This window comes from Anguilla rostrata, chromosome 3, assembly GCF_018555375.3.
Source record: "Anguilla rostrata isolate EN2019 chromosome 3, ASM1855537v3, whole genome shotgun sequence".
NCBI classification, from domain to species: Eukaryota; Metazoa; Chordata; class Actinopteri; order Anguilliformes; family Anguillidae; genus Anguilla; species Anguilla rostrata.
In genome coordinates, this window is record NC_057935.1 from 23,790,135 (window position 1) to 23,817,878 (window position 27,744).

The 27,744-nt window shown below is 38.1% G+C and overlaps 2 protein-coding genes across 2 annotated transcripts in view; one reads left to right on the forward strand and one right to left on the reverse strand.

Moving 5' to 3' along the window:
• LOC135250526 (dachshund homolog 1-like) overlaps positions 1-6,856 on the forward strand; it is a 102,557-nt gene extending 95,701 nt beyond the window's left edge. Inside the window, exon 11 of the mRNA XM_064326882.1 lies at positions 4,566-6,856. Within this exon, the coding sequence (XP_064182952.1) occupies positions 4,566-4,603 (38 nt within the window). The 3' untranslated portion in view covers positions 4,604-6,856. The remainder of the gene's footprint in view (positions 1-4,565) is intronic.
• An 18,605-nt stretch (positions 6,857-25,461) lies between these two features.
• Positions 25,462-26,886, reverse strand: LOC135252028 (G-protein coupled receptor 183-like). The gene has a single exon (XM_064329920.1). The coding sequence runs from the start codon at positions 26,846-26,848 to the stop codon at positions 25,841-25,843; it is 1,008 nt and encodes a 335-aa protein (XP_064185990.1). The 5' UTR covers positions 26,849-26,886; the 3' UTR covers positions 25,462-25,840.
• Positions 26,887-27,744: the final 858 nt, after the last annotated feature.

A 27,744-nucleotide genomic window follows, 5' to 3' on the forward strand; every position in this document is an offset into this window, starting at 1 on the left:
TTTTATTTAAAGGGGGTTTGCAGCACTGTGCCAGATGGAGCTATCAAGCTATCATGCAAGGCTGTGATCGATTAAGAAAACACACACACACACACACACACACACACGTGCGCAAGCATGCCCACACACACACATGCACGCACACATACACACACACACACACACACATACATATATGTACACACATACACACACACACATACAGAAATAGTTCAATGGCTGAAGGTCAGTTTATTTAAATGATTTAAGAAAAGCAAATTAAGAAAGCTATCAGTAGTCACAGTCACTTTACAGAGAGCCACACAGCCACAGTGGTCCTCTGGACCCCTGCTAATGCTGAATGGCCTCAGGTGAGCATGCCTGTATGTGGGATCACTGCTGTCTGAGGTCCTGAAGGCCTCCCAGGTTGTGGGAGGGAACAGGAAGCTGAAAGAAGCCAAAGAGGTGGGGCAGCCCTCTGAACTCCTCCCCCTAGCCCTCCCCATTACATTCTGTAATGTCCATGCGATGGTGGAAGGAAGTAATAAATCAGGCCACCAGTTTGTCTCCCCCATGTGACTCGCAGAGATGTAAAAACTTTAATTTAAATGGTCATCCTCCAGGGGTACCCATGGGCAATCCAACGGCACAGTCATGTGACTAATCATACAACTATTATTATATTATAATTATAAAAAAAACAATTGGTTGTTCTAATATGGAAAGAGCCAGGAAGGAAAATGAAAATGGATGTAAGTTGAAATGCTGCAAAAAGCATGTCTTTGAGATGGTGGTCATCACTCCTAGTCCTGGAGCGCTGCAGGGTCATTGTTCGTTGTTGCTAAACACTTGAGTAGCACAGCAATTGATCTGTTAAAGCAATTGATAACACGGTTAATTCAGGTCATCTGGTTTCTTGGATCTGAATCAGTCTCTGATTTTTTAAAAACAAAAACCAGCAGACTCTATGGCACTCCAGAACCAGGACTACATATTACTGCAAATAAAATAAAAATTAATTCATATAAAGCAGGTTTTTGTTTTAGCCCAAAACTAAGAGACTTGATTTTACTGAAGTTATTGATTGAAGACCATGATTAGTTAATTAGTTGAATCATGAATTTCTTTTTTTATGTTACCTTTTTTGTGCAAGCTAAATATTACAATACATAACTGTTGGCAATTGCTTTATCAGCTTAAATAATTGTGGTGGTGTAAAAGGGATAATTGTTTGAGAAGGGGCTTGACAAAGAGGCTATTGTGACCTCTAGCTGGTGGAGGACTGAAGTACCATGTGAGAAAACAAGGGAAGACAAACTGGTTGTAAATCTACCTAGCATTCGATTTAAGTGTGATTTTACCAGACAGCATTACACACCCTGGAATTTTAAATGTGCAGCGTGCAACTTTTACCATAGCCATAAAACTGCAACAGGGCTTATATCCCTGTTAACATGTTGTACAAGGGATTGACTAGTAAAACAAATAATCCAGGCATGTACTGTAAGGTGAAAGCAATTAGACCTATCCATCATCTCTTTCTGGGATTGTTCTGACTGGAGCATGATTGGCAATTGGGAAAATGGCAATGGCAATGCTTTTATGACCAAAAATATTATATATAACTTCATATGCAAATATCTACTCACAAGCTTGCTATACTACACAGTCTTATTATGTCCATATATATCATGAGGACCACACAGCTTGCCATGGTTTGTTCCTTGTTGATGTCCCTTTCGTAAAAAGGCATATAAACGAGAGCATACAATTAAACCTCTTAATTATTTATATTTCTTTTTCATGCTTTCTAATTCTGCTATATTTACAGTTTGCTTGTGCTAATTGCTGAACACAAAGTATATTTACAAGCACGCAGGTTTCTATACACTGCAGTCACATTAAGTCTTGTTGAGGATATACATAAATATCCGCCCTGCTTTGCTCCTGATCTCTGTGTCTTGGTACTTGCGTGAGTTTATACTGTCCAATGAGGAGAGATAAAGTTCACCGTTGCCAGCTCAGACATCAAAAGTGAACTGAATCTCAGTGAAGCAAGATAGGCAAAAATGAGTGGGTCCCTTAATAGTCCTCATAAAATATTTGCATGGGTATAGTTTGCATAATGCATATGTATTAATTAATCTTTCAAAGGAATTTTGTGCTGACGGAAGCCAAAAAGTCCCCTTGTTTTCTTAGCATCTAATGAAATATTTATTTTATTTAATGAACCTTTCATTATAATTTGAATTTTAAAATTTGAATGTGACTAGAGCTTTCTTTCATAAAATGATGTGACAAGCTCCAGACTTTTTTTTACTGGAAATATTTCATATTTAGCAATACATTTGATAATTTGTCTATGTCAATACATCACCTTTTGACACTCGTTCAGATGAATGTACTGCTTATTTGAAGGATCAGCCATTATTCTGTTTACATATGGTACTTGATTATTATTAATTTGATAAAACGTTTGTGAAATTAAATTCAGTTTGGTTAAATTTCTTGAAGTAACTTGTGAATTTGGTGGCAGTCAGCTGAACAAATAGAATAATAAATAAGAATGGTTCTATGTCCAATCCAAAAGCTTCCCTTTGACAAACTTTTGTTAATTCCACATGAATGTCCAGGTCCCACAATGACACAATGCTCCTGTGCTTTAAATTGGGGAAATAATTATATGGTTCCAATATCCCTACCGTGTAATAAAATTTAAGCATGTTAACTTGCACTTGCTTTCTTCATTTGCATTGAAGATAATATGATTGCTTTGACAATTGCTAATGTCAAAAACCTTGTTAAAAGCCATTTGGATGCAGTATTCTGTTAATTCACTCATATTCATGACATTTCAAATGGAATCTTACACATGCACTTTTTATTTATTTATTTATTTGCATGTTACATTGTTCTTGAATTTTCCATGATTTTTTCAGAATGTGTTGTACCTGTCAGTATTGCACACATGCTGTTCTCTTTGCGGTTCAAACTGCCAAACCCTTTTGCAATGGGAATGAATCATGTGCATAATTACTTCAGAAATGCATGTACCCATTTGCAATTCCACAAAAATGACAATATGTAGTCTAAAATATTGTTTTTATTTTTTAGTTTTTCAAGAATACAAGCCAGTACCTTCAACATGTCAAGTCTGTCATGAAGAGTGGTTCCAATATAGCAGCAAGCTGCGAGATATTTTTGTCTGTCATGGAGTTAGGCTGAGACAGCTCTGGCAGTGTTTGGATATGTCATTCCTTGACACCAGCTATACCGAGAACAGTGTGGTTACTCGCAGATTATTTTAAACTGAATTCGCACTGTAAAGCATTTCACTCAGTCTGACATTGCTGCTGGAATGGAGATGGATGGCCTGAGCTCATCTCTTTAAAGATTCGGTTCTGTGTGCCATGTCTCTTGTGTTTGCTTTTCAAATAGTTAGCTTTCGCTTTCTTCATTGCCCACTGAGCTCAAGTGAACAGTGCATTGAATCGACTTATGGGCCTTCTAAATATACCTGAATACACCAGTAGCAGGTCAGCAAGCCTGCTGTTTACTCATAAATAGTTAATCTGTAAAAAAGAAATGCATTGTTTCTACAAGGGTACGTTAAATTGAAAACTATTTTTAATGTTTCATTTTCAGCTGAAAAAAGGAGGCACTGTTTAAAATCTGTGACATGCAGTTCTGTTCTTTTACAAGGAAAACGTAAAAGCGCATCAGCCAAGCAAGCTTCTGAGCTGCTTTTACTAGTTCCACAGCAGTGAGGCATGTGTGTGCAGCATATGACACCTGTAATATCATTAGATTACAGGTGTGTGTAGATAGCATCAGAGAAGAATGGGTGCCTTAAAAGTTGCATTTTCAAGCAGCTTGAGTGGGGAAAAACAAAACTACTGTTCAAGTTATCATGGTCGCATATGCATTTTATCTGCATTGTAATTGCACATGTCATAACAGACTCTTGTTTAGCTCTCTTGCTTTTATGTTTTTTATGCTTATATTTCCACTTTTAAATATAGTTATTTCACACATAATTAGCCCAGAATTTGTTCCCTTACTTTAACCTTCATCCCTAATACATTTCTGCAAATTAACAACTTGGCCTCTTTATGAAAAGTGTCATCAATGTTTGTCCACAGCACTTACAGTAATTCATTTCTGTAGGCCTTAATATTCATAAACCCTTTTCTATTTATATTTATCCAATATGGATATCTTATTAAAAATTGATTATGTAATTGTAATGTGCTTTTTCCACTCAGTTTTATGTGATGAATGAAAAGTGTTTATAATTTAACAATTACTTTTGAATTAAACTTCCACAATGAAAATAATAGCATCAGCAAAGTTAAAATTCTCCATCCTGACCAAGTTAAACAGACGTTTAGAATAGAAAGTCACTCTGAATGATTTTTGTGACACGGGCATTGAGTTTATCACCCCTGGAGTAACCCGAACTAAATGACCTGACATGTTGCATGCATCAGTGAGCTTTTGAATTGAAAGAGGCCAGGTAGACCCTTTATATGCAGTAAATGACATTGCTTTTTTTATAACATTGTGATTTCTTTGTTTGCTTACAGATGGAAGACTGTTTTTGAAAACAACAGTGATGTACTGACAGCATATTGAAGAAGAAAGACAATAGCTCATGAGATTATTTAGAGCCTTTTTTTACTAGGCAGAGCAGAATGAAGCAGTCACAAAATCTAATCTTTCACAGAAATCACTTTTTCCTTTTTTTTTTGCTTCAAGTGTCTCCCAGGGAAGGATGCAATCAAGAGACATTTTGAGTGATAAGCATACAAGGTCTTTTTTTGTTTGTTTTGTGGGTACATACCACAAAAGCATAGACATCATCTGGTCACTGCAGCTTTTGCAGTCAAAGATGGCAACACAAGCAAAAAATGCTACTTCTTTCTAATTTATGTGCCGTTATTTTGGTCTATGAAACTACATAGCGAACTAAATATTAGTCACTTGAAAGTGTACGTCTCAAAAATTATTATTCGTAGTAAACATTGACAGTTATACAAGAAAACTTTCAGATTAATGGCCGTTACTGCCACTGTAGCAGATCCAGTGTCAGGTCCAGTGTGGGATCAGTTACGTGGGACATTTATAAATCACTCATGGAATACGTTAATAATATTGCAAATTACATTTGAGCCAACACTAGAGTGTTTTTGCATATGCCCCCATTTCTGCCACTGTCTTCATCATACTGTAGTTGTTTCCGCAGCAGAACTGTGTCTTATGTGTAAAATTTGTTTTTGGTCTTCATTATACAGCATAGAATACTATGGTATCAGGATGTACACTGGCAGTAATACTTCACATTAACATACTGGGTTTTATTTTTATTTTGTCTCAATACTGTATTTACATTACAGTTTTGAACAGGAAATTCAATTGAGGGAATAAAAATGCTAAGACCATAAAAAAGGATAGCTTGAAGATAGCTTTTGGAGAAAAGGTGGGGACACTCATGATATTGAAATGACAATTCATATTTGAATCACTGTTTTATGAACTAGGAGGACAACTGCTTGTTTTTACAATTCATGTATATATGAGATGAAAGATTAGATAAATGGTATGGTATGTGTATATAAAGTTAACATATGGAATTATGTATGCATTATATTGATGAGAAAACAGTACAAACAAAACCCTTTTGTGTTCTTAAACCACTGTTTGTTTTTTTTTTTTTTTCAAGAGCTGCCATTTTAATTGAACTCGTGCAGACATGTCCTAGAAATTCTGGATTTTCAAATTATGACATTGTTTGCCCCTGCGTTACACCTATTTATGTATGTATTGACACATATATATCCTATAGTCATTGTTTTTGAAAAAAAAAAATCCAGTTTCATTTAATGTAAAATCAGTTTTGATTTTTGAAAGTCAATTTCATTCTGCGTAGTTTGGTACCATGAAGTTTTCACTGCTTCACATTGGGGCAAATTAGTCAGTCTCTAAGCCTCAACACTGCTGAGAGAAAGTGTTTGGACTCAACAAAATGGTGATAACCTGGTTGCCATTAACTCTACACCTTTTTAATATCTAGTTGATGTATTCTGAAATTACACAAACAAGATATCAAAGTACTTCAGCTTTCTGAAACATGAGCGAAACCTCACTATGCCAGGGTCATATGTCATGTATTTTTTCACTTTTGAATTTTCTATCGGTGTATAAAATTGATCGGAGTGCTGCCATATTAAATAGTGCTTTGTTTATTTTGTGTTCATTTGTTGATGCGTAAGTTAACCCACTACAGGCTGCTTTGGGCAGTCATGTCTTTAATAATAAGAAATATTGACACATAAAAAATATCACTTATTTATAGGGAAAATTCCTTATTTAAAACATATATGCTGAAGATATGCTTGTTAGTTCTGGAATTTGTAATATTATAGGCAGCTATTTTTATAATGGTTATAATTGTATTACTTTAATGTTTTTTTTTTTTTTTGTTTTCCTTAGATAAATGTACTGTTTAACTGTAAGTTATTTCAGTCACTTTAATGAAGCTAACATGGGGTCATAATTTCTTATTATTTGTGATACAGTTTCTATGTATAATGTATTGCATTCAGGTATACACTAGATACATTTATAAGCATATTGTTCCTCTACACGTTCAAGTACAACGCAGGAAAAAAACCTGTGCATATGATTTTTTTTTTCTGTTCTGTTTTTCTTTGTGTGCTCTGTGTGTGTATGTGTGTGTGTAAAGAGAGTGAGAGAAAGAGAGCATGTATGCTTGTATGTACTTTTTTATATACCTACCATGTTACTACAGTATATATGTGTGTAAATGAAGATGAAACTTACATTTTAAATGTAAATAAATCATTTTCTGTGTAAATGTGTGTCACACCTTTTACTATTGTACCATATATTCCAATTTACAGTAGTAGTTACCGACCTTGCTTTTTTATGAGGTATTTACACTTTAAAACATTGTACACCATATGAGGCAATAAGTATCATGGCTTCCAAACATATTTCATATGTTCAATTAAATTCAATATTGACAAAGCAAATTATGAGTATTATGGCATATTATTGGGACAGAAATTCTCTAACTCATTAGCATTTTTATATTATTCTCTCTCACTAAATCACACGTATGAACACACACATTTATACAGTCCATTAGTTATGTAACCCCTTCTGCTCCCTACCTGGATGCAGGTAATTTCTCTGAAAGCACCGAGTTGAAGGCAAAGGAAATCAATCCATCAGTCTATCATCCTCTCAAGTACGCTTGCCCATGATCACAATAAATCTTTTGTGATCGACTGACAGGCAGACCAACGATCATAACTGAGCAGAACAACTAATGACCTGGCCAGAAACATGTATGGTAAAAAGTCAACATAATTTAAATGTGTAATTCATCCAAACATGTTTTCAGTCAGAAAAAAAAAAAAAAACATAGTGCCTTTACTGAAGGAAAGGTAGAAGTAACAGCAGCTAATCAAAACAGGCTGTAATGTATTAGTGAAATTGCAAAAACAGAATTATCTGACACGAGGCAGGGCCACATTATCTAAATTAACATTACACAAGCATGGGCATGGAAGGCCACGGAGGGAAATTAAATGCCAAATAAGTGTGCCCACCTTTAGACATTGTGCAGTAATTATTAATTTATGTTTCTCTATGCTCTTACTAATGAAAATGAAATCCAGGGAAGAACAGGGAGGGATAATGTACCATGAAATTGAGTTTCATTTGTACAATGGATGCCTTTTAATATGCTGTTCATTTACATGAAGTAAAGGCCCTGCAATTCTTTAAAGAACAGGTTTGTGTGCATGTGTACACGCGTGTGTACATACATGCATATGAGCATACGTTTAGGTGTGTGCGACTAAGCAAAGAATGATATGTGCCCATTTTATTCTTGCCACATGTGCTCTAGTCTAATAATTCTCTTTAAAGCACAAAATAACATTTCTTTGGATATAATGTTTCATCACCTGTAACAGAATTCACAATGCTAGGAACTGAAGCAAAACAGAGGGAATTACCACCACTGAATGCTCTGGCTGAATCTGGGCACTGTGTTTGCTGCCCATTTTTACTGTTATAAACGGAATACTTCAATTACTGTTATTAAATTTCCTTTTTTGTCATTACTTATGAAACACGTCCATTGAAGTAAATGCTGGTCTCAATCTTGTACATGGAAAAGGAACTCTTGCTTATTGTGTTATTCAAAGAAAAAACACCATGGTTATGTTTAATTGTAGCCTCAGAGAATATGTGTTGAATTTGCTGTCACTCATTTCTCACTGGAACAATGATTTCAAAATGGGTTTTATTTCTCTAATAGCAGCTGTTTGCTATTGATGTTTCTGTTATTGTAAGCATTGCTTTCAATTTGATTGTGTTCCCCATATTTTACTGAGTCTTTGATCTCAGTCACTGATCCCTAATTGGCCTGCTCATTCTCAATTAAACAAATTGGAATAATACCTAGTGTCCATGGTGATAAATATGATCCTGGGAATTCACTTGTTGGTTCTGTCAACAGGACAGGAAAGATCATTCTTTTAAAAAAGCCCATTGGCATCCTTTGTGTCCTTTACGACACCTTGAAGAAATAACTTTTCCTTTTTTATGATGAGTACCTTATTGAACATATGTGTATCACTCTGATCACAAGTACAATGCAATTGCACTGACAGGAGGTTGGCAAACAGCTAAAGAAAAATAACTTTCAGACTGAAGAGGATCTTGGAGAAAAAAATGCCTTCTTAATCCCAGACCTCTAGAGTTCTTTACGGCAGTCATTTGAACTGGAATTGATTTCTTCAGATTAGCCACTGACCGCCATGGGCACATGGCGGAGAGGATGAAATGGCTGCGTTTTTGGGTATCTGTGGAGGCGATGCGTGCCTCATAAATGGAGGCCCAAGTCCTTGAAGTGCTTCCTCCACAGCTGTCCTAACATCAGATTTTTTGGCACAGCAGGGGTGTGTTACAGGAATAGTGTTTGATACAGCTTCAATGTGCAAGCCATCGGGGTTTTCCACAGTCCTTACAGGAAATGGCTGCTGTTTTACACCAGTCAGACAAAATAGCCTCCCATGCAAATGAGCCCCAAACTTGTTTTGTGTAGCATTGAGTGTCATTCAAGGAGTTCAGACCTCCTGAGTTAACAGGCTCTGTATATTACAGGTGTTCCAAACAGACCTGGGTCATATACCCATTTTAGGTTATTTTCCTCTTTAGAAATTAAAGTATAAATGAAGACATACATGAAAATAATATGCATTTTATAAATCTGTATATTTTCCTTGATATCCAAAGATAAATAGTTTGAAATATAGTATTTGACCTAAATCTGGTTAAAAAAGAAAAGAAAAAAAAATATCACAATAGCAGCTGGTCTCTGCCACCCTTGTGAGTGTCTTAAAATATGTAAACAAACATGACGTAAGACAGTTAAAAATGGTGTGATAAATGACTGATTAAATGAAAACATACCACGTTTCCATACATACAGATCATTTAGAGTTGTTCTGTGATATTATGTGTATATAGTTTGCCTTGGCAGAAGTCATCACTTTTTGAATAGATTTGCGTGTGTAGTGTGCAAGAGTGCACAGAGCATGTTATCTTCATCTGCAAAAGTCGTAGAGTTGTTTATAACTCCCTGTTTATAACTGAAAGTCCACTTTGCTTCACCTTACTATTGGTGGTGATATATTCTGAAGCTGTTCGATCAATAAATTAAAATCACCTGATGTGGTTTCTTGGCCACAATCGTTTTTTCTTTTCATTGAATCTGTGAAAAGAAAAACCAAGAACAGATGTTCTACATTTTAATTCCCCTGTTGTCATTGACTTGATTCAATGAATGAATTAATAACTGTTATTATTATTATTATTATTATTATTATTATTATTATTATTATTGTCTCAGCTAATTAAATGGCTGATGTCAGTCCCAATGACCGCAGCCTACAGTGCAGGTAGATGGGAAAGGGCCATGAAATGGGTGTGTATCCTCTCAGGAGGGGTAAGGAGAGGAGCACAGAGGGCCACTCCTCTCCTTAGCATCTGCAGTACGGCATCTACCATCTCCCTGCCTGGGGAGCCTGCAGAACCTCGGACTGCAGCGACCGCACCTACATGCTTGCTCATCTGAGTGCGTGACAATGTCATCAACCCAGGTATCATTAGCTGCCTTCATCACCACTGTCATTAAGGCACAGCTGGCTGTGGAGAACACAAACCAGATTTTGGTGGGCACAGAGATGCTTGAGGGTTTTCTATCTACCAACCTTTTTTGTTGTGCAAACCTTGTTTTATTTATTTATTTTAATTAATTTTAATTCATTTTTATTTTTTTTTTGAATGCCATAGAGTTTCACTTGTTCTTTTGTTCTTGAAAAATAGAAAAATGAAGGTTTGGGAATTGTTCACATGAACATTACTGGCCCTCTTCCACACTCCATTGATCTGCTGACCACATGCTGCACAGATTATTTATTTATTTATTTATTTATTTAGTCAGTCATCATTCACTTTTGGAGTTTTAGATTCTTTATGTGAGAAAAGATAGTTCTCATCTTTAAACTGAACTATGTTTTGAGAACATTATGAGAAAGAATTTGAAAATGATGTATGCTGGAAACTAAGCTGTTTTCCTACCGTACTGCAGCTACATCAACGGAATAAGCATTTAGAATTTCCTTCCATATATATATATATATATATATAGGTATTAGAGGTTTTAGCCTACACATTTTTTGAAATACTGACAGTCATTTTGTTCTTGCCTTAGCTGTTGACTTGTTGTGTTGTATCAAGGCGGATATTTAAATAGATTTATTTTATGGCTGTTTTGAGATGTCAAAGAACAGGCCACCCATCATTTTAATTTTGCTCTATAATTATTTATTTATTTTCCAATGGACGATACAGTGACAGGAAGTGTGGAACCAACATGGCGAGGGGCTGCATCTTTGGATCACTGATACATACTGTATATTGTGTTTTAGTGTGATGGATGTTCAATTGATGGGGTGCATTTGCAATGTGATAATTGATGTGTTCTGAACTAGAGGGAATGCTGCAGTGTCACTAGCATATCAATCATGTTAACTTAAGCACCTGTTGCCAAAGTCACCACTGTCATTTGGCTGAGAGTGTGACTGCTAAGGTTTACTTTTAATTCAGGATCCAGCATTATCAGAAAATGAGCTCTATTTTATTAATAATAATAATAATAATAATAATAATAATAATAATAATAATAATGTTATTATTATTATTATTATTAGGGGTTCAAGCCCGAAGTGCTGAAACCCTATTGTTTTTTTAGGGGTTCAAGCCCGAAGGGCTGAAACCCTATTGTTTTTGCTTTTGTGCTGGTTTATTATTAATCTTCTTCAGAAATGTTTGCGCAAATTCCCGTGAGATGGAAATGGTAGAGACATGAAATTCTGTGCATTGATTGGAAGTTGAGTGCAAGTGCTGCCCAAGAAATATGACCCCATTCGGCCTGATGGGGGCGCTATAATTAAAGGTCAAAATTTTGAACTTTGAAAAGTCATAACTCCTACGCCGTGAGTCCGATTTACACAAAACTTGCTACAGACATCCATCTATCCTCACTCTACAAATTTGCCTCAAGAACCATTAATTAACTGACTGAATTACTGACTGAGTGAGTTAGTGACATTTATGGTCATAAAGGTGCTTCACATCTAAAAATGACCATTCAAGAATGTAAATTTGAACTGGATTTAGCTCAATTGAGTATATATGGGTATATCGTGGTATTATGTGTCACCTCGAGTGTACCAGTGAAATAAATAACAATTACAAACAGAAATATAGCCATTAATTATAAGTGTGTTGAAGGCTCCCTTTTCTCAAGCCCAATACCTATCATTAAATAGTTTTCATTCATACACAATCGAACCGTCATTTATTTTTTATTTAGTTCTTGTATGATATGATGACTATTTTTTTTCTTATAGTTCTTGTATGACATGATGATGATGGTCCTATGCTACTGTTAGTTTGTTGTGCAAATTTTTTCATTTAAACCTAAACGTTTAAACCTTTTCATTCATTCATTGAGAATGAACATATTGTGTGAAGTCAAATTCCTTGTATGTATAATTGGACTTGACTATTACAATTACTCTGATTATGACTAGTTCTTATTGCTCTTTGCAGCTTTCACCTTCTAATGGTCCATGTTGGCTTGAACCCCGGAATCGCCGCTTGCGGCTATATTTATTATTATTGTTGTTGTTGTTGTTGCTGTTATTATTATTATTATTATTATTTCACTTAATTTATTGGTGCCCTGTGACTGGAAACAAAGCCCTTGATCCATGCCTGAGGTAGATAACTCAAGATCACAGACTGCCATTTTAATAGCCATTTAATTCTGAATTGTTATAAGACTTCTCACTTTTCCATGGTTACTTGGAAAATATTTATTGTGCATCATATGGCCCGCCATATGCCTGTGGGGGATGTACATTAAACTATTGAGAAATAAAAGCAAAATGAAGACAGCTGGTGGCTTCTAACTCCAACCCAGGAAACAGGGTAGCCTACAAAAGGAACCGGACCAGTGTGTAATTAGGAGGAGAAGGCTTTCATGTTTCTGTGCTCTCTAATAGAAACAACATGACAACACTAATGAAGCATTGAAGGTGTTTGGAGAGATACTACAAAAATGTACATTTACCAGTTTTTATTTTATTTTTATTTTTTTCTAGCTAACATAAAATTTAATGAATATTCTTTTTCATTCTTTATGTACACTGTCTGGATATTTGATTAGCTTTAATCTCAGCAGCTTTTGAAGATATTTTATACTAAGTTTCACATCTGGTAGGCTATTGTATGTGTCATTTTCATTTGAGATTATTTTGACAAAAAATGAATATTGGAATGGTATACTTCTTTTGAAAATGGTCTCTTTGTTTCATGCATGCATTAATTAATGTTTCCATTTACCAAGCATGTCTTTTGAATGACAGTAAAAGTAAATGATATATTATAGGGAAATTCAAAGCACTACTGCATGTAAAGCAAATACGATTATGTAATCACTAATCATTTCTCGAAAGTGTAATGAGAGACAAACTCTATTAAGCAGCCTTCAAATTGTCAGAATTATATGATTTTGCAATGATTGTATATTCACTTCACAGCTGGCTATCTCCATGCATCTCAATTTGTCATCGGCTATTGTGTCCAATTACACAATTAGCGTTGAAAACTGCTGCTCATCTAGGATCCTTATGTGTCCCATCACACAGAGGGATCAGCAAACAAAGTCATTACAACATGAATTCACACGTATCAAATAACAAACAGATGGTCGCTGCGCACACTGCCACGTTTGTCCGGGGCACAAAAGACCAAAAAAAAAGGAACTATCCTCATTAAAATTTGCATGACTCACTTTTATTTGTATGAAGGGCAGCAGCTGGTTACCAAGCTTTTACAATTGGCTTAATGACAGACAAGAAAAGCATGCAATAACCTGAGCTTGTTTATTATTACAGCAAGTCAAGGCAATAACTGCTTGCTTAGTTCATCATAACCTATTTCCCCCCCTCAGTTTTTATTTATTCTTTCTTTCTGTCTTTATTTATTTCTTTCTTATAATAAATGTATGAATTAAGATTGATAATGGCAATTGATGGTGAGTTCAGTTCTGAAGACACTGCCCAGGTGGAAGGTGAGGCCAGTTACATGTTCTATGTGGAAATACATGCTGCCATCTAGTGGAACATTGGAGAAAATGTCATTATTTACTGGCTATAAATAATTCAGTATGATCTCATTCAGACTATTATATGATTAAATGCTGCATATCATAAAGTCTTCAGTTTCAAAATTATAATTCCCATAGCTTTTAATTAAATGCCAACGCATCATAGACTGTGCAATGACTATATTAAATTGGTGCACGTGAAACACAGAAATGGCTGCATAGTTTTTCAAAATTAAGTGTAAAACATCCTATTGACAAACCAATTTGCTTGATTGACCCGGACAAGTACCTGAAGCTCTTCTCAGCTTTTATCAGGAGTGATTTGATCAGCTTTCTTACTACGCAAGGCATTGCCTGTATAATCCTCAGGGTCTTAGTGTTATCATATGCAGATGGAAAATATCTTTTCATTTTTTTCAGTGAATTCTTTTGGACTAAGTTTTCCAGGTGCACATGACACAAACATATCCATGTTATATTACAGCTGTTTGCATCATCCGTTGTGTCGCATTAATCTCTTACAATGCTTTCATCAGACAACATAAAATAAGGTGCTCTGTGTTCTGGGTTCTACATATTCCCGGAAGTAAGGAGACAAAAGCTCTTTAACAACCATGTCAGATTTTCCACCTCTGTGCTCTGAGATCCTGTGATGAAAGGTGCTATATAAAGCATTGTAATTATCATACAGTATCTACCACAGATCACAGCATCCATTCAGAGCCCAGCTGCATCTCAAAACCTCCTCTTAGCAGGGGACAGCTGTATGTCATGTACACTTGTTGCATTTCATTGTTGAACTGGTTTTGAAGGTTCGTATTCGCACTGTTTCCCCCTTTCCAAAGAGAACTGTCTCTGCAGTCAAAAGATTGTGGGATTAATTCATTGTCTTTCTGGAATGGGAGTCAAAATGACAGTCACCAAGGAAAGAAGGGCATCAGTGCCTAAGACTGTCATACTACCCTGTGTGATGGCAGAGCAGGCCAATAGTTCTGGCTATGGTTTGGACATCTGTTCACACACAGCCAATCAGCACTCATTGATCAGTTGGATATTGGGTCCCACAGGGTTGGTGATCTGCTGTGTGAGAAATAACCTTAGAAGGGCCTTGTGCATAAAAGGATTGTACGCACTGATTTGACCTACGCAAATGTTAAGATTTATAAACCTTTAAATTGTTGTGAAAATGTGTGTACCTCTATGAAAGCTCCAGATCATACATATGAACTATTCCATGTGGTGGTTTAGCTGTATTGCAGGCATAAGACACGTTTCCCCCATTCCTGACCTCTCAATAGCCTTGATATTTGAAGAGTATGACGTGTGTATGAAGGGGACAGTATAAACACATCAGTTTGGTTGTTTAAAAGCAACAGCGATTTCTGAATAACATAGACAAAATTCCAACAAAAAGTGGCATTAACACCTACATGTCATTAATGTACTGTAGGTTGCATTAACATCCACAAACACAGTACAATAAAAAAAAGGCACCTCCTGAAACATAGGCAAACATTCACATTCAAAATTGAGCCAAAATATTAAAATATTGTGTTAATATGAGAAAGGCCAGAGGACACGCCATCAGGTGTTTATACTTTAAAATGAGAATTACTCCAGCACCGTAAATGCAGTAGCCTACCCTCCTCCTTTCATTTTCTTAAATATTTGGGCTTCAACAAACAGTGTTTTTTCTATTCTAAATAACAAGTAAAGAAATAAAGGCATTTTGTGCCATTTTTTTTCACAAAACCCCCCACCAGACAATAGGTAGTAGGTGTTGGAGTGAATGTGTCAGTCTCTCCTCCAGCACACTATTCAGAAACTGAATGACTGAAGCTTTGATATGAATTCTTGATCAAGCGTGATCGAAACTAATTTCACAAATATAATCCCTCCAAATTCATCCAATGTGATCATGTGATGAAGTTGAAGAAGACTTTAGAGTGGGGGTGAATCATTTTGGGTGTTGTATTAACAGAAATTATTCCATGAAGATAACGCCTCAGACTGATATTCACTGAAACTGAGTCTTTGAATACATTTTTAAAATTTGGTATCAGATCAGCAAATGCAGTAGGAATAAGGCTAAAGACAACGGCGTGAAGTGCAATGGATGTTTCATGAGTCGATACCACTTATCCAGAGCCATCCTTTCACAGCTTGCCAAGCAACATATTTAATTTTTCTGGGTACAATACTGCTGATGGGACCAAATGATAGTTGTGCACTTGCCTATACCTCCTTTGACAGCACTTCAATTTAGCATTCAGAGAATTATTTTTTTACTCACTTTTCTACCATTATCTTCCCTTATGTTTTACTACATTTGCAATTGCATTATTTAGCAGCGTTTTACTGCCGTTTTCAAGCCGTTTAAATTAAGATTTTCACATGCCAAGCGTGGCACCCCTGGGAGAAGAGATGCGGCAGTACCAGGGAACGCCGTTTCTGTCGCATGGAGAGAGAAAGCGCACACCCACAAACATTAAATAAAATAAATAGCTGATCCGCCTTCCAAGCCAGGTCCAGCTCCTCCAGCATCCCAGCTGAGAGTTACTTCTTTTTTCTTTCGTGCTCAAAATAAACCAAAACGAAAATCATAACTGCGCTCTCGGTGTTAGCTCCCGGTCTCGGCCCCAAACTGTGGAGAGCAGCACAGCTTTAAGCACCTGGGCTGATTAGCTAACACAGCCCAGGTGTGTGTGCTCTCTCCACCAGCCGGCACAGCTGAGACCAATCCGCCTCTCTGGCGGACCGACTGCTACAAAGATGTTTGATGCCACCATATAAGAGTAATTGAGAGTGTTCACTGGGTGGAGTTGTAAAGCTTGTTCACAAGTGCACACTTTTGGGGATATTTGTGATTTATTAATGAAACATGTCTATTTGTGATTTAAGAAACTTTATTCATTTGTACACACATTTTATGAATCATGCGTTCACACAATTTTTTAACTGGCCATACAATAAAATGTAGGATGAAATCCATGCACATTCTATGCATGAGGTCCCACCCCTTACCTTATGATGAACCATACATCATACAAGACTTCATCCATGCTGGGACCACCTCATTATATTATTCACAATGGAAGGTTCAGAGTAGATTCCACCTGAGGTCAAGACACTAGTTTCAGTGAGAAATCTAAACCAGATGGCCTTTCCCAGGAGCTTCTTCAGCATCATCGTGCTGCTGAAGGACACTACCCAACCATGTGGCCAACCTTTCCATGTAGGCCAGAAGACTTTGTTCCTGCAACAAGCCAGTGGACCCTCAACCCAGTCTTCAACCACTAACCAAGATTGAGTATAACAAAGATTTGAGAGTATGACCACTTGTTACGGGAGTGCCGCAGGGATCGGTACTGGGTCCTCTGCTGTTCTCCTTATACACCAGATCTCTTGGTTCAGTCATTAATTCACATGGCTTCTCCTATCATTGTTATGCAGATGACACATAACTCTTCTTTTCTTTCCCCCCCTCGGCCACACAGGTCAATGATAAGATCTCTTCCTGCCTGGCTGACATCTCCACCTGGATGGCCAGCCACCATCTGAAGCTCAACCTCAACAAAACTGAGGTGCTCTTCTTCCCGTGCAAGACCTCCTTACTTCGTGAGCTCTCAATCACGGTTGATGGCACCACAGTGACTGCCTCTCACTCTGCCAAGAGCTTGGGGGTGGTCCTGGATGACCAACTGGACCTCAAGGAGCACATCAAGGCAACATCACGGTCCTGAAGATTCCTTCTATACAACATCAGAAGGATTCGACCATACCTGGCGACGCACTCCACCCAGCTGCTCGTCCAGGCTACGGTGACCTCTCGCCTTGATTACTGGAACTCTCTCCTTGCAAGCCTGCCAGCTTGTGCCATACAGCCACTACAGATGATTCAGAATGCCGCTGCCCGACTCATCTACAACCTCCCCAAATTCTCCCACGTCACTCCTCTGCTGCGATCACTTCACTGGCTACCGGTCGCCGCCAGGATCCGGTTCAAAGCCCTGACCCTTGCCTACACTGCTGCCAACAGGACAGCCCCCATCTACTTGCAGGACATGACTCAATTCTATGTGCCTGCTCGACCACTCCGCTCTGCGGCAGCAGGGCGCCTTGTAACCCCTCCCACCCACCCAAAGGGATCACAGAGCTTCTCCACCCTAGCTCCCCAGTGGTGGAACGAACTCCCCGTCCCTCTCCGAACCTCCCCCTCACTACCCATCTTCCTCCGTGGTCTGAAGACTCATCTCTTCAGACTATACCTAGACTAACCACCACCACGCTGTATATTTCACTCTTTTATTTAAAAAAAAAAAAAAAAAAACCTTTTCCTGTCACTTGTTACATGTTGCCCCATCCCAGCACTTATGGTCATTTGTATTTGTCCTAATACTGTAGCTTATTCTTCTGCCTAGTTGGCTTTGCAGATGTTAGGCCAGAATAGTGTTCACTGTTCTCGGCTAGAAATAGCTGTACAAAATAAGTATTGTACTTATTACTGAACCTGTGTTTGGCAGTTGTCTACGCCCATGAAATGCACTTTTTTATACGTCGCTTTGGATAAAAGCGTCTGCCAAATGAATGTAATGTAATGTAATGTATGAGAATCTTTCTGTAACTTTAATTTTTTCCAATAATTCTGTGGCTTTGGGCATTATTTGTGAATAAATGCTTGTGTTACAAAATTCTTTACTGAAAACTGAAGTAGATGACATAATAAGCTTAGATGGGCTGAATTGGCTCTTCTGACTTTCTCCATGCTTATGAGTTAGCCTCAAAAAGTACCAGCATTATAAGGTTACACAAAATAGCATAAGGGGACAACATTATATGGACCTACATTGAGAAAAAATGTATTTTGTCTTTACTCGGTTTCCCTTTGTTTAATATTACAGGGCAACATAGCTCAGGAGGTAAGAGCGGTTGTCTGACAGTCGGAGGGTTGCCGGTTCGATCCCCCACCCTGGGCATGTCAAAGTGTCCCTGAGCAAGACACCTAACCCCTAATTGCTCTGGTGAATGTGAGGCATCAACTGTAAAGCGCTTTGGATAAAAGCGCTATATAAATGCAGTCCATTTACATTTTGTCTAAAAATCGGAAACCATTTAGTGTACCAAATATGCAATAACAGGAAATCAGGTAGGGGGCAAATAGTCTTTCATGGCACTGTGCAAGTACTTAAATCACATTGCCACACTAACTAAAGAACCATCAGGTTTAAATACGAATGCAGTGCTTTTTATGGTGTTCTGCAGTTGCACTGTTACAGTAGGTACCCAAACATTTACAAAGGTTTAGTCAGGTATGGTAATTATACATCTTCTATTGTGCATTTGTGTGCATACTGTACTTGCATGTGTGTGCATTGTGGCAGGCTCACGGGTGTGGGGTTTCCACGTCACCAATTCGATAAATAAAAACACACACGAAACACAACTGGAGTGCAATTGGGGGATTTATTAGGGAGAATTTACACAAGGAGGGAAAGGGGGAAATTCAGCAACCAATCCAAAGTCCACAATCCGTTCTCGTTGTCCTTTTTCCGTATTCCAGGGGTAATCCAAAAAACCAGGTCCTCAGCCAAAGCAGTTCGGTACACAGCGGGGTTTGTCAAACAGTCCAGGTCACAACAGGTAATCACACAGATATTTTCACTTTCTCTCACTCTCCACAACACGCGTTTCCCTCACGGTACTTTGCACTGTTTGTGCAACCCGCTTCCCCTTTTATCCCCATGCACTTAATGAAGCCCAGGCTTGCCTCGTTGGGGCAGGAAGTCCATATAAGGCTCGGGGGTGGAGCCAGCGGGCTGCAACATATCTACCCTCAATTACCACTCCCCTCACCTCTCCCTGCCGTCTGCCACAGCATGTATGCACGTGTGTGTGTGCCTTTATGTGGGTGTCTGTGCATGCAAACACACTGACATGCATATGTGCGGCAAATGTCATGTGTTGTATGTGCAGACTGTGGGAGCACGTCTGTCCATACCTATGTGTATATGTGCCTGTGTGTATATGTGTGAGTGTGTTTATAAACTCCTTATCAGAGTACAAATACTAGCATCGCTGAGGTGAGCGAATTCTTCACCCACACAGGAAGAGTGGATCCTGTCTCTCACCCTGTAAAGCTTCATCTGTGAAGACGGCTGTGTTTTACTGTGTGGGAAAGAACCTACCGTAATCCAAACAAGTGCAAAAGCCTCATCTTCAGAACAATGCATTGTGATATGTAATTATAGAAGATTACATTTATTAAATCACATAAATAGTACACAGGTTAATGGTAGGAACGATTTGGCCTTGATTAAATATATTAATAAAGGCCAAATCGCGTGACCTTTTTTTACAATCTGTTCTGAAGAACATCAGAAGACTATCTAAAGTTGTTGCTTTTAGGCTATCCTTGTGGTCTGATCTACAAAGAATAGTGCTCTTGAACTTAAAATGATTAATATTCTACAAACACTCAGCGAAAGTACCTCAGAAATCAAAATGCAAACATTTCATCTGATGGCCAAGGCTTCTTAGTTTCAATTTGTCTCAGCAGATGCTACCAAATGTCACATTTATGACTGATACCAGAAAATGTCCACTCTGTTTTCCCTCTGTGGCAGGGTAATCTTTCTCTTCTTGACTTTCAGGTAAGCTGCATATATCACTTGTCATTTGTCCAACGTAAAGCCTTGAATGCTACTGAGAACAAATGTCCCATTTGATTTTGGTAGGGCTGTGTCTGATGTGAATGTCAATGGTATGCAGTTACTCAGCTGCTATTTGATTTTTTATTCAAATTTCTCTCTCTCTTAATTTACATCAAAAAGATTCCAGGAAACAGCACTACATGACCGTAGGCACCTCGGCAATACAAAGTAACAGAGGAACTTAGTACAGTGCTGATCACACTGAATGAAGTGTGACATAAAATGAATAGGCACATGCTGTGGACATTGACATTGACCACATTGTTCTAGTACTTGTCAATACTTGTACAAATACAATCTTTATGGTTCCTAACCTTGTCTTCTCCATTTATTTGTGCTTGGAGCTCCTGCCCCCCCCCCCCCCTTCGCACTGAGTTCACAGACTGCTCCAGCCTTGTTTCATCACCCTGAGTTCATAGAATCGCTCTAGCCCTGTCCCTCACTCCGTGGTCGTGGACCGCTGCTGCCCTGTTCCTCCCCCAGTTCATGCCCACGCCTTGAAGCAACGTGGAGCTCCAGATATATCACTCTACTCCACTAAACTGTATTATACTGAACTACACAATTTGGGCTTCTACTATTCCAGTTAGTTAATTACCTCAACTGTATCCCGCTCAGCCCATTATAACTGATGTGATAGCTCCCTTATTGCATTTTTATTACATCCATTCCACCGCTATTTTACACCAGGCTGGCCAGTGGAGGATGCCTTCCCCCTACCTACAGTGCAGCTGGGTTCCTGATATTTCTTCCCATTGGGGTGTTGTTTCTAACCACCGGTTGAGGTGTTTTCTCCCCATTCAGTGTTTTTTTTTTTACCTCACGTGCTTGCTATTTGAGGGTTCACGCCTGGTTTTTGCTCTATTTTCTGTACAGCATCTTTATAGTTTTCTGTAAGATGCACTATACAAATAAAATTGAATACTCAAACAAGTCCAGTTGCCAAAAGGCAGAGTGGATTCAAATCACCAATAACTTCCCACCAAGACCCACCATGGGAAAAATGCTTGACGGCCCACAGCCCATAGGTTGTGAGGACAAATACCTGGAAGAGAGTTTGTGTTATACCCTTGAGGTGGCCATTTTCTTTCAATGACTTTAGCAAAGGCTTGCTTCCATAACTGCATAATATGCAATGGTTTTCTTACAATCACTGTGTGTTGGGGGAGTGTGGTGTTTTTGTTAGGGAACTGATGGGACAGTACTGTTGTATCTTTGAGCCAGGTCTTTAACCTGAATAGCTTGGATAATTACTATGTTTTTAAATGGATTAATGCAGGTGAAACATAAACTGCGCGTTTCTTAGGGGTTAAAAGCATCTGATTAATGTGATGTAATGTGAAGTTTATTGTATGAAATGAATTCAGTGTCCTCCAACAGGTACAAGCACTGTATTTTGTGCTGAGTGCAGTGATTTATTTTTTTCCAGCAATGGTTCTAAATAAATTAATTTCTGTTTATTTGATGAGATTATACGAGTGTTTGATGAAATTATCAAACACTGGAAAATTGCATGGATTGGTGAGATGCTCATGCTATGATGATAAAAAGAGGAATATTGCCCCCTTCTGGCATTATGTGGTAAAACTAATCATATTCCCAGTATTCCTGCCATCCAGATATGGGTCAAATACACATGTGAAGTACTTTAGCTCCGCATGTGCTGGTAAAACGTGGAAACACCGCTATAGCTCCCCAAGACACAAACCAAACAAACATGTAATTTACTTGAAAAAAGAAACAATCACATAAAATAAGAGTTTCTTCTGAATATTGGTGAACATTGACATTTCTTTAAAAGAACTGTTACTAAGGGGTTAAAAGTATAAGCGGTTACAGCTGTAGTGTGCAACTTTTCACTCTTGTGAGTTCTGAGACACACACACACACACACACACTCTTACTCTTGCATATGTACAAAAGAAATGTTTTGCCTCTCATGTACTACAGTTATGTACAGAGATTAAGATAAAGAGCACAGTCTTGCAAATGCATGTACTAAAGCTTGAGATACCATCTTCAAAATATACAGCAGTAAGGCAGCTTCCTCTTCCTGATGTGATTTTAACTGAATTAAAAACCACGAAAGTTTGTTTTGTTGATTTAGTTTTACATTCAAAACAGTAGACCTTAAAAAAATATATCAGAAATACATGTTGAATTAATATTTGTATGCATACATGTATGCATGCATATTGAGTACATTTTGCCTTACACAATCATGTGGTGCAGAGATGGCAAAGGTAGATCTTGGAAACGATATCTGTTATTTCTTCTCTATTGTGGTTATGCTTTTTTATTTCCCAGCACATAAATGTCAATCACTCCTCAGTCACTGCAAGAAGTACAGCCAGATCAATGCTTTCAATAAGACAGAAGTCAACCCTGATCTACCTCCGTGATCCTTGCATCAACCTTGCAAACGGAGGGTGCACCATCCTCCAAAGAGAGAGGGCACAAACTACTGAAATCAAGGGGTGTGTCACTTATCTTTTTGTGACTTTACTTGTCAAACTAAATGTTTTCCCTGCAACCATTGTGGTATGCAAGAATATATACTTCTATTTTCTTGAGCATACTATATTGCTAGCTCATTACCTGTATTGTTTACTTTACATAGACGTTGAAATTGTAATTTGGAGAGCATGGTTATGGGGTAACACTTGGAAGCAGTGCAAAAAGTCCCAGTCCTGCCTGTCAACCACCTACATGTAGATCCATACATTGAACGTTCCCTCAACCAATCAAAAATCATGAGTACACCGGGGGAACCAATGACATGTATATTCGGGGTCGTTGATTCTGTCCGACTGCTGGGCCAGGAAGAAAATGCTTAAGCAAAACAAAGAGTAGTATTGTAGCTGTGTTTGTTCTTCATCAAGTGTTTGGTTTGAAGAAAAAAGAGACATAAACATTAAAATGATTATATGGGTGGAAAATTAAGAGAAATTAAGAGAGGAATTTTCTTGAGGAAAACCCTGAGGTATCTAACATAGTCTAAATATATGGGGTAATCAAATTGCAAAGCACATATTTATTTAGTCTTGCTATAAATGGTTAATGGTAATCACATCTAGTATGCAAACTGGTAAAAACATGATAAGATAATCTTGAATTTCATGAAATCTACCTTCTATGCCTGATTATATTTTCTGTATATTCAGACAAAGGACCCATCGAGACTGCATGGTTAAGTATTGCAAGCAGCCTGCCAACAAGCATACAGTGGCCCACTCCTAGCCTGCTGTCGGCACAGTTGCTAGTCTACACACATTTTTCACTGTAATGTACTTTGGTGCTGGCTCAAAGACAGTTTTTACTGAAGTAATTTCTGCATTCAAATGACATCAAGGCCACGAATAACCCTGAGATGTGGGTTGTACCTTCATTTTACCAGATAACTTGTACTCTCTTTAGGCATCGGCCTGAATTCAATCAGAATTTATGCAAATTAAATGCAAATGTTCAGCTGTTTCTTAAAATACATTTTTTGCAAAAGACAAATACAAGCTTGTATCTGTTTACAATAAGTAAAAATTTAATCTTAAATCCTGTTAAAGTTACATAAATCTTGATTGGAAGTTGCTCACAGTGTAAAGCATTCTGGCCTATTTTGGCAAAGATCTCTGTCAAAATGCCATCACAGAACAAAAACACAGTTTGTGAAAGGACACCTGTTGCCACTTATTCTTTTTGTAAAAAATCTACTACAGTTTTTCAGGCTTGTAGATAAATGTTTGTAAGGAAAGTAGGTCAGGAAAGAAGATAGAGAGATAGAGATAATTCAAGTGTAGTTGCTTCCTCTCTTGCCTCACCTCATTGCCCTCCTACAGTCTCTCTCCTTCTTTTTTGTTTTGTGGGTACAGAGCAGTATGTCTTAGCAATAATCTTTGACATTTCGCTTCGCTCATTTTTCAGTGTGTTGTGTTTTACAATGTATAAAAATATGTGATGTTCTTAGAAAACTAAGGGGAAAGAATTCTGAACTGAATATGTTTATTTATCTAGAGAGAGAGAGAGAGAGAGAGAGAGAGAGAGAGAGATGTGTGTCAAATAGAAATTGACTTTGTACATCCCATTTTTAGGGTATGACTGGAAAACAAGTGAGTCATTTTATTTTATTTTTATTTAAATATATGATATTAATTTGCAAAATGTCTTAAGCTGACATTTTGAATACTAGCAAAAGATATACTTTTTAGTATGAAGAGAAAAAGTCCTTTCTAAATAATTTTTTTTAAGATTTTCAACAAGTTTCCCTGTTGCAACCTTTTTCTTTAATGTCACAGTGTAATGATTTAAGATAACACTCTCTGGTTTTCCCCTTGTTTCTGTGTATTTTGTGGGGAACTTGTCTTTACTTGGAATATTCAGATTAAAACAAGATTTTTTCACTGCTTAGTATGTCACAAGGCATTATGAAATGAGACTTGATGACTGAAAAATAATCATATATGAACTATGAAATCCTTCATAAGTCTGGGAAAGTGTTCTGGGGTATCTGGTATTCTATTTATATATTTTATTTTTTATTTTTTACTAAATGAATATTTTTTAAATTTATTTTAAACCGATGGTCATTCTAAATAGAGAGCATATGACACAACCCTGAAAATATGTCTAACACTTATAAGTCAGCTCGGACCTGAAGTGAGGTACTAGATCAGTTTTGAAATTTGTGCACAATTATATTATTTTTCATCCTGGATTATACGTTCCGTTTTGTGGAGCGTGTAACACAAGTCATATACTGTAATGTCAGTCTTTGTTATTAGCCTGAAAATAAATAGTGATTTAGTTAATTGATTATCATCAATTATAACAGTATAACAGTAAGAAGAACTGAATTGTGTAACTGTATTCATAGAGCCACTCCATTTAATTTCCCATTTGGCAGTTTAATATTGAAATCATGAAGTAAAAAGCAACTTTATTAGATTTTGAACATACAAATTTATAATGATTATTATATGATTTATCTATAATGCAGGCCTATTCTTACACAAAAAGGTAAATGGAATTTCATGCAGACAAGATATGCAGTGTACATACAGTAATTATGAGGCACTCTGGGTTCCAACACAACACAATCTACTTGGCTACTTTTTTTAAACAACCTCTTTTAATGACTCGGTATGAAAGAGGATACTGATGCATTATTTACATTGTAAGAACTGATATGTTTACACTCCGACAGGATGGCCATATACTGATCAACAAAGGCGGCCTTGAACACAGTTTAACATTAACTCCTTGAGCAAACTCTGTAACAACAGGAATCACTCGAGCCGCCTGAAATCAGATGAGAGTCCACCCCATGTTTTCAAACTTCCTGTTTAATGAAACCACAATGTGGCAAGGCAGAGGAAGCCTATCAGGTGTTGCTGCTGCTGTTGTCAGTTGTGGTTTTTTGGGACGGCACGGATGTTGACAGGCGACCCTTGAACAGGCTCATTACCCTCTGCTTGTAGGTCTTGATGGCGAAGAAGTAGATGACGGGGTCCAGGCAGCAGTTGAGGTTCATCAGGGAGACAGTGACCTGCAGGGACATCTTGAAGGCCTTCAGCTCCTCGCAGGCAGGCTCCCGGATGAGCTTGCGCACCATGAATTGCATGATGTTGAGGTGGTAGGGGCTGAAGCACAGGACGAAGGTGAGCAGGATCAGCAGGATGACGCTGTTGGCCCTGTGGCTCCGAGCCCCAGAGCGGCCCGTCAGGGGGTTCGTCTTGGCCGCCCTGAACAGCTTGAGGTTGATCTGGGTGTAGCAGGCCAAGATGACCCCCAGAGGGATGCAGAAACTGACACCGCAGGCCAGGAGGAGCAGGTAGGGCAGCGATGGGGAGCCGTCCAGCCGGAAGTACTCCATGCAGGTGCGCCTGCCACCGCTGCGGCCAAGCATGCTCCTGAAGAGGAGGGGTGTGGTCTGGAGGGACACCAGCAGCCACACCAGGGCGCAGATCACCCGCACAGACTCAGCCTTCCGGAGGCGGAGCAGGCGGTGTGGGTGCACCATGGCCAGGTAGCGATCCAGGCTGATGCAGGTCATGAAGGCGATGCCAGAATAGGTGTTGGTGTAGAAGATGACGGTGGTCAGCCGGCACAGGAAGTCCCCGAAGGGCCAGTCGAACCCTTGGATATAGTAGACGATCCGGCCCGGCAGTGCCAGAGAGAACAGGGTGTCGGAAAGTGCCAGGTTGACCAGGTACAGGGAGGTGGAGTTAAATTTCTGCTGTTTGAGGCAGGTGACATAGAGGACCAAGCTGTTGCCCATGATGCTAAACAGGAATATCAGGGTGTAGAATATGGGAAAAAGGACTTGGGCGGTCTCCTTGCAGATATAAACATCGCAGGTCTCATTAGGTGCACTGGCGTTCAGATCCATTCCACTCCCTCACACAATCCACACTGACTTAATGGCCTTTATCCCTGTTTATGCACAAATCATTCAGAAAGTCAGCCTTTTTTCCCTTACTATGCCATGGTTCTTAAATACCACCGCATTAGCATCATATTCATGGATGACTTTCAATCTTCAACAAAAACATACATCAATATTATGAATTAAAAGACAACTCTTTCTTAAATTGACTCATAGTCAGTACATATATTGACTTATAAACCATTCATAAGAGCATTACACGTTTCAAAGACATGGTTATTTTCACTATGCATGTTTAAGTAGTGTAACATTCATATCTCCTGGTGGAAACATAAAGCAATTAAAATTCCTAAAGCTATTTCAAAGTGTATATTTAAAATTCACAAAAGTATGAATACATTTGAAAACAACTAAATATATAAGCTTTGAAACTTACGACAACTTGTAAAATCTTCTACAGTTCAACAGACAGTTCCCGCTGTGTGTCTTCACAGAAGGTTGATGCTGAACTGAAGAAGGATGCCTTCAATGAAGCCTAAGACAGTGTCAGACTCCTTTCATCTCACACCCACTAGAAAACGCTAATGCAGAGAAAGCAAGATGGCTGCATGTATAGTATCTACATGAAAGCTGCTGTTCTAAAAAACGTTTTTTCATACATCTAAGTGCATGATAAAGAGTGTTTTCACTAACTGATGTGTTGAAGTATATTTTTAATGTCAAAAAAGTTATGTCAAAGAAATGTCACAGTAAAATGTTGAGTGTCAATTCAACTCTAATAGAGTACATACAAATCCAATAGCTGTTTATTTAACATTGGACATTTCACTGTGTATGTACACTCTGTGAAAAGATTTCCCATGCAAAATTATATATTGTGCCAAATGTGATGACTATGA